At 37.0% G+C, this 13,650-nt stretch overlaps 1 protein-coding gene across 1 annotated transcript; it reads left to right on the forward strand.

Annotated features, from left to right (window-relative positions):
* The first annotated feature begins 639 nt into the window (after positions 1 to 639).
* nudt4a (nudix (nucleoside diphosphate linked moiety X)-type motif 4a) lies at positions 640 to 13,562 on the forward strand. The gene is made up of 5 exons (XM_041998141.1): positions 640 to 1,020; positions 5,397 to 5,507; positions 8,442 to 8,486; positions 8,684 to 8,771; positions 12,122 to 13,562. The coding sequence occupies exons 1-5, from the start codon at positions 922 to 924 to the stop codon at positions 12,346 to 12,348; spliced, it is 570 nt and encodes a 189-aa protein (XP_041854075.1). The 5' UTR covers positions 640 to 921; the 3' UTR covers positions 12,349 to 13,562.
* Positions 13,563 to 13,650: the final 88 nt, after the last annotated feature.

The following is a 13,650-nucleotide window of genomic DNA, read 5'->3' on the forward strand; positions in this document are numbered from 1 at the left end:
TAGGAATGATCTTTTTAAAATTTTATCTGAAATTATAGCTTTCCCTGTTGAATCTTTCAAATTTTTAGGTTTGTCTATTGCCAACTGTAATGGCCATCAGCTCTAAAAACGGGTTCTGATTTTGACAAGAATACAAAATATGTTTTAAACTTATGGAGATCACTTAAAGTGTTAATTGGTAGATGCTGCCATGTGCCACAAGAGGGAGGCCTCGAGCTTTCGAAGTGCTAGATCCAAAACACCGGCTCTTTACATTCCTGCAGTTCATGGTGCTTACAAATACACTTTTCTCAAAGTCAGGAATATCTGGAAAAATCAAGGATACTGAGAAAATTTTCATTTTTTAGGTGTTTTTATAATATATATTATATATAATATGTTATATTATAACGAACAGTATTTTTTTTTAATACTTTTTGACAGAGAAGTCGAACCGCACTTGAACGCATCATCAAGTGTTACTTATTTATTTGTTTGTTTATTTATTGTCCAAAGTACCATGTAGCTAACTGTGGTCTCGTGCAGCTGGCAGCTTTAACAAACATGACATTTTTTATGATAGGCGGATGAAGAAGACGGAGCTCAGCGTAACGTGGGAGGCAACTTGTTGCGCAGCTCCCAGATCAGCTGGAAGCGGCTCTCAGACGGAGCGCAGCACAGATGTGAGCGACTTTGTTGAATCACGCGTGTTGACAGCGGCTGTAAACCATCACAGTAGGCACAAAATACTACCAGATGCAATCTAACGTCTCAAAGATTCAAGATGAATGAACCAACGGCACGTTTTGATTTGGGAACAATTTAAAGAAGCTCTCGCTCTATCGGACGCACGCTGCTGTCAGCGCCGGGTAAAATTGGATTTATTTTATTTTATTTTATTACCCAGTTTACTCTAGCACTGGGAAGAAGAAGAGAGTATACATGATGAAGTTTAAGCCCAACCAGACCAGGACGTACGACGGCGAAGGGTTCAAAAGAAGAGCAGCGTGTTTGTGTTTCAGAAATGAGAAGGAGGATGAGGTAAGCTGTGTGAGTCGACAGCTGAAGTTTATGGTTTCTCTTAGCATGAAGGAGGTGGCATTTATCAACATACTCTTTTTCTGACAGTCCCAAATTGACCTCTTACTAAAAAGAAATGTTTTTGATTAACTTACAGACTGAAGATGGGAGTTGATTTTAATTATGGTGCTGGGTAGAGGTGCAGTAACTGGCTGAAGGAGCAAATATTTGGCCTCTTAAACAGCAGGGAACGCGTGTGCAGCCAGCAGGATAAAGGTTTTTCCCCCCTATCCAGGAGGAAATTAGCATAACTCATAATTCATAAAGAGAAGATTTTCCCACAACTATTGATAGAGACACTCGAGAATTTATTTGACACATCTATTTGACCCCAGTTACATTTTACAACTCTAATACTACATGTAAATAAACTTCACTGTCATGTATCATATACAGCTTATAAATACCTTCTGTCATTATAAAAATATTGCATGTGCAGTCAGTCACCCATTTTTTTAAGATAGACCTTGTTATTCACTAAGAAACCATGCTGCTATTAACACTTTATGCATGTACAAAGGTTTTTTCGCTTGTTTGATGCCACCTTTTTAAAATTTGGTTGTATTGAGATTTTATCATAAAGCAAACTCAAATAATTTTGTTTTATATTAAAGTAAGGATGCATCCTGCAACCATATGTGGGAATCTTCCTGATAAAGAAATCTAAATATTGCATCCAATCTCATTAATTCTGCCAATAAACAATGTTATATGGGATGGCATTTAAAACTTTGTAAGTTAATATTAAAGGTAGTACAGTTAGGGGGTGGGGGTGGTGGGAACTAATGACGGCAGCAAGCTAAGGAGCACATGTGATAGGAGTGGGGGGCTGAGTGCCTGTTACACAGTGTGCTAAACACCCAGTGTCCCATTGGCTGCAATTTATAGAAACAAGGTGCAGTCACTTGCCATTCACTGACAGATTTGTTTTCCAGCTCCTTGGGCTTGTACCCTCATCCCTCTCTGTGCTGCTCTTCTTCTGTGACATATACGCTGACACAAGATAAAAGTCTCTTTGATTACTGCTGAGGGCACTGGAGGATGGTGAGATGGGCTCATGTCTCGTCTGTCTTTGCTTTTCATCTCTTGTGTCACTCTTGACATTGTAAACTATCCATCCAGGCAGCATGCCTGGTTTACAGTCACTTCCTCAACATGTCAGCTGGGGGCCAGAAGAACAGCAACAGGTCTGCATAGAAAGACCAGTGCGACGGCTTAACAGTCTGCACTTGTTTTAACTTTCTGCATTAAAAATATTTAGAGATGCTAAGCTTTCTCTTCACTTTAGCTTGTTGATATGGTTGAAATCGGTGTCACGTTAGTGGAAACAGTGCTGTGCTTTCAATGCACCAACATGTCTGAACATCTGATAAAGTTCTTTGTGCTGAAAACAAGAAAACCTAGTAAGACTATGACATTTCATTTTATTTGGACACCAACTGGACTAAAGTGAACATTTCTGAACAGGCTATCTCCTTAATAGCAGGTATAGTAAATGGATTGATGGAATATTATATGAACATAATGTTTATGTCATTCAAATTTTCTATACAGCTTTTTAAAAGTTTATTTTATTTTTAAAAATGGCAGGCATATTAATAAACATGAAATGTAAATATGCGGTATTATATCAAAGCTCATTTCCATCTTTAGTCCCGTGGTAGGCCAACTCAGTAAATAAAATAAGAAGGAGATTAAAGTGCACAATATTGACATGAAAAATAAAGAAATATATCTATGAAATAAATTAGAAAATAAAGTAATAAAAACAAAAAAGTAAAAACATTTTTCAATATTAAACTGATATCTAGGCTTTTTCAACATGTTTTCAACAACAACAACAACAAAAATCATTGTTTTATCAAAGATCAGATGATCAGCTGTTCTTGCCCGGATCAAGCAAACCCAAACCATGACACTACCACTACCGTGGCATGACAGACCACGATTTTCACACTTTAGTGCAGTATTTTTCATTGCCCAGTATTATACTCTCCATTTAAAGCAAAGAGTAGAATTTTCACTTCTTCTGTCCACAAATCCAATTAGCACAAATGACTTTTGTAGCCTTTTCCAGCCAGATTATTTCCTCAGATATCTCATTTGGATGTGCCATGATATACTTTGTCAAGTGATACAGAGATTTAGCTCTTTCCTGCTTTTTAAATAAAACCAACTCACAACTGATTATCACCCTATCAATTAAATACATAGACTCTGACTTTCTAAAGCTGATATTGCTAGAAGTTTACTTTTAGGATTTTCTTGAAAATTTGGCATTTTAATTTGTTTATGAAAAACTGGAAGATATTTTAAAAGAATCAGATCTGAAAAGCTCTTCCTCACTCTGAACTCTTACTGAGGTGTGTGATGCGTGTTGGGGTCATTAACCTCCACTGCTAAGCTCTTTGTTGTTTTCATACAGAAAGACAACTGCTGATCCAGTGGGTTTTGAAAAGCGTTGTGGCTGTGCATGGGCACATAGTGTTTGTGTGATCCATGTGTGGGTTATGTCTGTTTGTTAGAGAGACAACTGGCAGTGTTTCTACTGCCCCTTGTGCCCTGCACAGAGATATTTATTGACAGTAATTCAGATGAGACTGCTGTCATCCTCTGCAGCTTTTGCTTTGCCACCTCGTAATTGTTCATCATGCTGCAAACTCTCTGCATCATATTAACATACGTTACTCTGATTATCAGTAAATTACTACTGTTCTTGTGTCTTCTGAGATCTGTTGCTTCACTTTGACACATTTGTGTTGAATTAACCAACTAAAGTCTGCTTTGACTCAGAAGTGAGATAATAGAACATAAATACATGCAGTTAATACCCATCATGAGCACTGTGTATATGTTTTGTATGTCTTTTTTTGTTTTGCATTCATCAGCATTACACGTTTGTCCTAATGTATTAAAGCTAAAAGAAGAAATAAGGAATACTGAGGTGGGAAGACGTCTTATTGTAGAAGTTGTATTAAATGATTACTGCAGAATCAAGTCACTCAATGGGAAATAACATTACAATCTCTTGTACCCTCTGTCTCAGCTTTTTTTCCCCAAACATGAATATTGACTATTTTGTGGTTTTAGAACAAAGCTATGTTGTCCCTGGAGAGTTTGTTAATGTAGGAAAAGAGATTGAGTCCACCCACATGCACTCAAGCCTGTACATCAATCATCCAAAGCCTGTAAATACCCATACAGGACCTCTTTTGTGAGGTTTTAAGTTGTGTGGTAATTCCTGGGGGGAAAAAAAAGATTGGTGGAAAAAGTTCTGCAAATAATTTAACTGTGGAAAAAAATTGGATGAAACTCTCTGTATCCTGAAATGTTCTTCTGTTTTTATCTAACTAGGTTCATGGAAAATGGTCACACAGATTTAAATTGGACTCATCACAGTAATTTATATGCAGCAGAAACCAATTTTGGTTTAAATGATTTCTATCATATCTGATTTTCACAAATCTGCCATGCTCCTAGTATCTGCTCTCAGAAAGAATGTAGACACATCTTAACCTCAGCTGGGTGGCTTCTGTTTAATTGCCCAGTTTAAGTATTGGCTTTAAGTGAGTCTCTGCTCTCAAAGGATGCATAAAAGTGTTATCTGTTGCTGGTGAATGAGCTGGCAGCACTTGTCTGTTTAGCTTAAGGCAGAATTCAGAAAGTACTCACACATGAAATTAATGTGGGTCAGTGGGATACCAGATAGGGTTTAAATTCAGGTGACAGTAGTAGAGAGGCGCCTTGCTCAAAAACAGTTTGTGTTTTCAGTTTGATTTTTTTCCATTAGACTGTTGCTTAATTTATGTTTTATCTTTGACATGTTTTTAAAACCGATTTAACACATTACTGGTGTTTAGCTTAGGTTGTTCTTCGTGCTAGTGTTTAATTCCATCCTCTAAAACTTTGTCAGGTAATATAGAACGTAATATAAGGCTTGAAAAGATTTTCAAGAATGGCAAATTCATAAGACACCACACCTAAATTTGCTCTGATGAACAGCTTTGATGTGGGGAAAAACTAACAACCACAAACAGCCCCGTACATTAAACATCATGTTGGTTATTTTCATTCACTTATTTTAATCATGTGGCAAGGAGTGTGAGATGTAGAGCATCCTTGTCCAGTCTTATGTTGTATTAAGTAAATGAAGTGAATGACCGGCAAGAAATTTAAGAAATGTTCGGCATATGTGACTAATGAATGAAGAGCGTTTCACTTGGCAGGCACCAGGCCACTTTAGCAGTGATGGACTCTGAACTTGGACATGCCGTTGCCATGCTGTTTGCACCTGAACCATGCAGCACAGACCTGACAGAGGCCTCTCTCCTTGGCAGGTGCTGCTGGTGAGCAGTAGCCGACATCCAGACCAATGGATTGTGCCGGGAGGGGGAATGGAGCCTAATGAGGAGCCCTGTGGCGCTGCCGAGAGAGAGGTATATGAAGAGGTGAGCTAATGACAGACACGCAAAGATGACCAGTCAGTGTTGCCTGTTGTTTTCATTTCTGTATTGTTGATTTTAAAAGGTTTTGATCATTTACTGTAGGTTTCAAATTTTATGGTGCTACTTCTTTTTGTTGTCCAAAGAAGACTGGCTGTGTTTAGATGTATTTATCTCCTCAGAATAAGTCACTGTAAAAGCAACTTCTAGAGACTTTAGGCTTATTTAAGATGAGTAATTTTACATTTGTAAAATCAGTCACAGCCCTTACACGACAACTGGACAATAAAAGCGCCCCCAAAAATTGCTGACAATGAGTTTGAGGCGCTCACCTGTCTTCTAAACTCCCCAAATCTGAGTCTGATGTTTTTTGGGATCTATGGGAAGCAAATCAAATGCAAAGTACACAAAAATCCTAACCCAATAACCCACAACCCATGGGATTTCTGGCTGACTTCCTGGTATAAGATACTCCAGGAGTCCCCCAGATACTCTCTGTTCACACCCTGACTGGTCCAAGCTGCCTCTACAGAATGGGGAGGACCTACTCAGTCTTAGATAGGTGGTTATAATGTCATGGCTGACTGGTGTTCATTTCTTGTTTGTGAATTTTGTTTTGCAAATACATTATATGTATACCTTCATAGGTGTGTCTAATTAAGCCAGATATACAATAAAGCCTAGCCATCACCCAAAGACTCCTGAGGCCAAGTGGTCAAAACATGTTTAATCTTTTCTTCAGTTTTTTTCCTTGACATAGTTGTAAAATGTGAAGTTAAGGAAAGATGGTAGAAGACAAAGAGGATGGTAGAAGAAGAAGATAACTTTTATGATTCTTTAACATTTCCTAACACCATTAAAAGTTGCACCATCATCCTATTGAACAAGACCAGATTCAGATGAATGGGAACAAAATATTTGCAGTCTTGCATAAATGGCCATTTAATTAGTTTAGTGGTTTAGTACAGCAGGCTACGGGTTGGCCAGAGTCTTTTACCACAGAGCAAGCTGTGCACTTCTGCTGTGGATCGAATGGTGTGTTTTTCAGACTTGAAGAATGACAGTGACATTTAGAGAGGGTTTCCAGTTACCCTCATCCTGCAGACCAGACTTGTACCTGTTATAGATGGGCTGCTCACCCTCTGCAGGGAGTAAACTAATTTCTAAACTATTTTGAATATCACAATTACACATTCAACATGCCAACCAATGACAGTGTCACGCTAATGAAAGTTTGACATTTTCCAAAGCTTTTCCTTTTTGATTTAGAGCTGTAGGAGCTTTAAATATTGTTTGTAACAAATGGGAAGGAAAACATTGTCTCATACATGATACTACATATTAGTTATTACCAGGTTTCAGTATGTGGGAACTTTGAAAGAATAAAAATATTCTGCTTTATAACAACCTAGAAAACAATCAAAGACATATTAAACATTTCAGATTAGATTGTTCTGTGTAATACTGTATTTTATAGATTGCATGAGCTGAGTGCATTTAATATCTGTGAAATTGAGACATGGGACACATTTGTCTTGGTCTCTTGTTGCATTCCAGACGCCCTGAAAGATCCTGATGGTTTTAAAATGAGCGGACAGGTCTGAAATATGCCACACAGCAAGAGTCAGAAGTCCTAAACAGAGTCAGGATCTCCTGGTATGCATCACCTTTTCCCCAGCAACAGGGAGACTCTACTTTTAGATGGTAAAAAAGTTGAATACACATGTTCTGTACAGTACCTACAGCAGAGTTGTTCTTAATTCTTCATCTCAGCTTCTGGTCTTCACATTGGAATCTGATTTTTTCTGTGTAGCTCAATGACCATGAAGATGCAAGGATCTGTCAACCACATTCACATTTACTGGAAAAAGGACATTACATACATACATACATACATACATACATACATACATACATACATACATACATACCTACCTACATACATACATACATACATACATACATACATACATATATACATACATACATACATACATACATACATACATGCATGCATACATATATTAAAATATATATTGACACAACAGGACATTTAAATGTGCAGAATAATCGACTGTAGCATAACTGAAAGAATTTCCTACAGTATTATTTTTGAGACCATATGAAAATGCAAGAATGGGTACAGCTGAGTAAAAATTGAGGAGGGACTGTTTCAAACTCTGGATTGTGCCAATTGAAGTGCATTGAGCTACAAACCTCAGACTTGATTCTTCCTGCCACTTAATTTTGACCAGTCAGTGCTCCCATTTATAGTTGACTTTCTCAGTTTGTAGTTATAAATGTGATTTTAAAACCTCTACTTTTCACTTAAGTGAACGTTCCATTAAGAACTGCTTGTTCTGGTTAAATGGATGACTAATCACTAAGTATTTAAACCACAAAGAAAACTTTTATTTATTTATTTTATTATTTATTTATTTATTTGCCTATTGGGCTAACTTTCCTGTGAAGACAAACCTTTAGGTTATAAATCTTAGTGTTAGCATACTCGTGAGTGGATTATGACTGCACAGCTAAGCTCAGTTGTTGCCCTTTCCCAAAGTAAATCAAACTGTGCACAAGCAGAAATGGATCTGGACTCGTGCACTGTGCTCGTGTTAAGCTCCCATTCTTGTCATGCTGTCACTCAGACTATGTTTAGGCCTACCTGGACATTTTTGCTATGCTGTCTCACAGGCATGTGGCAACGCTGGGGTGGCACTGGGGTGGCTTGGGTCCTTTGGCCCAAATTAGAAAAATGTCAAATGAAAAGTATGCATACACCTCAAGACATAGACAAGTTGTTCTTTTAATGACTTGTAATGAATAATTTTAAAAAATTATGTGGAGAAATGATGATGATGAAATGGCCATTTTAAAGTAAAAATAATCTAATCAATCTGCTGTAAATGCATTGGTTTGTTTCATGTTTTTTTGCAGGCTGGTGTGAAAGGAAAAGTTGGTAGACTACTGGGAATATTTGAAGTAAGTTTATCAAACTACTGTGATGCTGTAAAAACTCCTAGCAGTGCTGCCTTGGCTCTCTGCAGTCTACTTATGTTTAAGCTTTCAAATGTTTTCATAATCTGTCAGAATTAACTAGTATTTTTTCTGCAAGCTTTGCATACATGATTCATATGAGACATTTAAAACTGCTTTCTCTTTATCTGAAATTTTTGCAGCACAATCAAGATAGAAAGCACAGGACTTATGTCTATACACTCATAGTGACAGAGATGCTGGAAGACTGGGAAGACTCCGTTAACATTGGTATGCCTTTATTTATGTTTTGTTTTTGTGTTTTTTGTGCCTAATAAGGTTAAAGATTGTCTTCCCAAAAGACAAAAAGAGTAAAGGAAGAATTAAGATTTGGGCTGAAAGAAAATCTGACCTCAAGACATTAACTCACACCAGACATTGTATGTTTTAGCTAAAGTGGTTGGGGAAGAAAACCCCAAACTTTCACCTGAATGTTGTGCAGATCTTTGCTTCTATTGGAAATTTCCATTCGAGGTGCCAAAGGAGGTTTGACTGATTTATTAAATCCAAGGATTCACTTACAAACTTCTTTAAGATTTTAGATGTAAAATTGATGTCACATTGATATTTACACAGTAACAGTACAGGCTTCACATTGTATTATTTTCTCCCAGTACATATCAAAGCCTCACTTTTTTTAAGATTACAAAGAACCTTTGGTTTTAGACCCATGTGATGAGGTGCACAATTTTCTCTATTTAATTAAGGCCCTTCAGCCTGCATTCAATTTTCCAGCATTGAACAAAATTAAAGGGTCTTGCTGTGTTTATTTCTTGCACAAAAAGTTTCTGTTTGCATTCACTGTTTCTTACTAAACATACTGTGCCCCTGTGTCCTGACAGTATGAAAGTATCTCATAGAAAAGTACAGAAGAAAGAAATATAACTCTTACAAAACCTTTTTTTTTTAAAACAAAAATATATCATATTGTAAACTGGTCAAATATAAGACTTTAGATGCATGATTACAGCTTTTTCCCCCTTGCAATTAGCAACAAAAGCTCTCAGTGAATGTAATTGTATGTGAGATGCTGGAGAAATGCATACACCCTGGTAGTTTTGATAGACCCTGTCCAATAGACAGAGGCTCACTGCTGTATGAAAACTCCATGCTTGGCTCGTCTTATGTCTATATTCTTAGTGACCAGCATATTATTATTTAACGAACTGCTAAGAATGGCTCCAAAAGAGTTTATGTTTTTTAGGGGACAGAACAAACTATCTAAGAAATAATTTTATTTTTTTCAGTTTCCAGGATTTAATTTCTGAGAGATATGTCCTAAGTATTGGTCTGCATCTAATATATGCAGGTTTTAAGGGCATCTACAACTGAGTATCCATCCATCCGTTTTCTGTATGTGTTTCATGCATCTTGCTATAAAATTATCTGGCCAAGAGGTAGCTTGTATATAGAAAGGAGAAGAGAGCATGGATCTGAACCTTGAGCGACGCATGCACTGAGGAAAAAGACATTCAAGGTGACAACAAAGGTTCTTTCAGAGAGGTCTGAGCATAATGAAGCAAGAGGTTGAGACTAATAAGATGCCAAGAGTAAATATTGATCAACTGAGCAGAATTTTGATTAAGCAAATAACCGCAGTGTATAAATTACAACCAAGCCTGAAAGACAGTAATCAAAAGTGTACACAATGTTAAGGTGATAAAAAAAAATGACAGGGAATCCAAAGAAAGACTGTTGTGGCCTACAGTCATAACTTTGTAAACTAACTGGGACACATGCATGTAATGTATCAGGGCAGTGTATCCATTTCACCTAAATTAGTCCTAAAATACAGTTTGTTCCCTCTCTGAAACACAAGTTACTTCAATCCTGGTCATTAGATGAACTTTCATAAAAATGTATTTGATCTAACATAAAAGATATTTTGTCTCATTTCATTGACCTTGTTCTCTCAAATCTCAGGAGGTGCAGACAAGTACTTAGTAGATAATTACACTGCCTCATGTGATGTGGATTATGTTAAAGTATTTCCTAATTTGTTTTGAATATGTTTAAGATTTAGCATCTTATACTCCTTTACAAAAAGAGTAAGTCATTACAAATAGATCTTACTGGACTGGAAAATGTTGTGGTCTTTTACTTCCCATCACCCATAGAAGTAAAATTCAGCCTGCTCACAAGGCGGAGGAATATTTACTGCTCCCAGTTGCCTTCCAGTTATCATCACTCATTACAGCCCCTCCATACTTGTCCTCTGTTGTGCTTCATGATGGGTAGAAAAGGTTCAGTGGTCTAACTTAGTCTTCCCTCTGGCTAAACGCTGGTGGTGGTAGACTTCAGGATGTCTAAAAAAAGTGGGTAAATCCTTCCCTTTCACACTTCTGATATTGCAAGCCCTGTTGTATTGATGAAAACCTTTATCAAAATGCAGGACACAAATTTAACCAAACATCAAGGTGATGGTTTACTGGAAAGAAAAACAATCTTCCTGTCTTCCTTTTCTTCCTTTTCTTCCTGATTTGGTGCATTACAGGCTTTAACGTAAATGGATATGCTTTGGGATTTCATTTTAATGCACCAGTACAAAATATTTTAAATGAATGAAACCAAGAAATGTTTACAAAAAAAAAAAACTTAAATTGTAATTATCTGAGGATGACCCTTAACATCTGGAAAAAGGCACTCTGTCATATGAAGCATGAGCTTAACTTTCTGGCCATTAAAGAAAACACTGCATGTGGTACAAAATCAACATTTCTAATAACTCCAAACACCATCTTCACAGTAAAGTACGGTGACTGCAGTGTCATGCTGTGGGGGTGTTTGTGGTTGTGAGCTTGGAAAATTTGGTCAGTATTGAAGGAAAGAAGCATACTACCAAAGCAATATTCTTGTGACTTAATGGTAAAAAATAGTTATTGATTGAGTTGAAGCATAAACCTCAGTCTGTTTTGGAATCTGTTGTGTGTTGCTCTGAAGGGAACAAAGTAATGCAGAAAGAAAGGAATGTGGTTGACATATTGCAAAAAAAAAAAAAAAACAAGTCTTAAACTACGGGGGTAGACAATAAGCATACCTACACGACTCTATGTGTCTGCTAATGAATTTCTCACATATTAAATAGCTAATCCTCTTATATTGTTCAAAAGGTTAATGCAAAGTTCACCACAGGATTAGACCTATAACTAACCGAATAATATTTTACTTGTAGTGTAGAGTTTTAGAAATAAGACTGTTATTCTTGGAAATTTGTGGTTTTCTGTTTGAATTATACTTAAAATCCATATCAGTGAGTATTGATAAGGCCTCAGAATTTTACCATAATGCATTATACAGTTGTTAAAGCAATGCATTCAAGAAAACAGCAAACACCACCAAATGATGTATGATTGTTCATCAGTCTATAAAGAACTGTAGTATTCATTCCATATCTGTCAACAGGATTCTGGAGAGATTAGAGAGATGAACTCAGAGTCACAGGTGCAGTGTTAGCAGTGGCTGCCACATCTACCATGTATCACACTGAAATGTTAGAGTACAACAATGGATTCCATCTGTTGAAGCTGTTTTCAAACCTCATACATTTGTCCTTGTGTCCTTGTCTTGGAATACTATCACAGGAAGGAAGAGGAAGTGGTTTAAAGTTGATGAAGCAATCAGGGTACTGCAGAGCCACAAGCCTGTCCATGCAGAGTACCTACGCAGACTCACAGACGCCTGTAATGCCAGCTGTGGTTCTGTGTGTAGTTCAGCTAACAGCAACACCCCGCACACTCGAGTGACGGACAACAACGCACCGCACTATGTCGTGTGCTCCATGCAGGAGTCAGACCTGTTCAACAGATAGGATCCACAGCAGGCAGCTCTTCTGAGAGGACGCCAGGATGGACTTATGATCTGAGAAAGACTTGAGCATTAATTGCATTGGTAAAAAGCCTTTTCAAATATACAGAATGAACTTTTTGGAATTGATTTTAAACCCACAAAGATACTTTTTAACTGTGTATAATGTTTTCTATGAATTTTTCTAAGATGGAGCAACCATCTTGGTTAAAACAGCACTGCACACAGGTTGGTGGTTTCCTAAAAGTGTTGGCACTTGGAGGAGGCCATGTTCCCACAGTGACTTGTGCCAAATACTGTTTTTCTGCAAGCTATCTTGTAGAAAAGTAGATACAACAGTAAAATTGTGTGCACTTTCGTGGTTTTAGGTGTGGAATAAATTTATATTACTCTAGGTCATGTTTTTGCCTAAACAGAGTTTGTTTATTTCGATGCAACAAATGTGAGCATTGCTGCTCTGTCTGTAATTGTAACCTTACCTGTACACACAGTATCATCTCTAATCACTAGTGACATTGAACACTGTAATAAAGATGATCTGCACACTTCCCACCACACTGAGAGGAAGCCTTAACTGCTGCTTTCCCAAACATTGTTTTGTATGTGTGTGGTTACATAGATTTAATGCTGCCAGAGCAAATTAGAAAATACTGTGGGTTAAATATGAGCTCTTGCATAGTTGGGCAGAGCAACAGTCTGACAAAGAGGGAGCTTTCAACATCCCAAACTGAGCCTTTCACTGCAGATGATATTTATTACTGAGATATGCCCTCAGAAGAACCTATTAAGTGCATTTGACAAATGTATCATATTGTAAATTTATGGGAAGATAATAAGGAAGCCTTAAGATAAGGAAGATTTTTTTTCTAAGTGCCTTCCCAAACAACAATAAATTGTTTCTATTTAATGAACACTCAAAACAACATTAACTGGATAGAGTATCAGCAGTTTGTACTTGTTGAAACATTGTCTTTATTTGTTCAGCTTGGTGTTAAGGGACATATGGTATTTGTTATTACAGTTTATGTCCAGCTTTGCATTGTGCATTTAGTTAGTTTTTTTTTTCAAAGGAAATTTTGCCCATCCTGGTCAGGAAACAGGACAAGAAATCTAATTTTAGAAAACTAACAACAACAACAACAACAACAATAATAATAATAATAATAATAATTTGCATGCGAGACTGGATTTTTCTGCTGTGCGTCAAAATGTATAAAAAACATTCAAATAAAAATGAAATAACCGATCACTTTCGTTTCTGCAGTCTTTTCTTATCAGTACACTGGAATATAAAAATTTTCGCACA

Source organism: Melanotaenia boesemani, chromosome 10 (assembly GCF_017639745.1).
Source record: "Melanotaenia boesemani isolate fMelBoe1 chromosome 10, fMelBoe1.pri, whole genome shotgun sequence".
Classification (NCBI taxonomy): Eukaryota; Metazoa; Chordata; class Actinopteri; order Atheriniformes; family Melanotaeniidae; genus Melanotaenia; species Melanotaenia boesemani.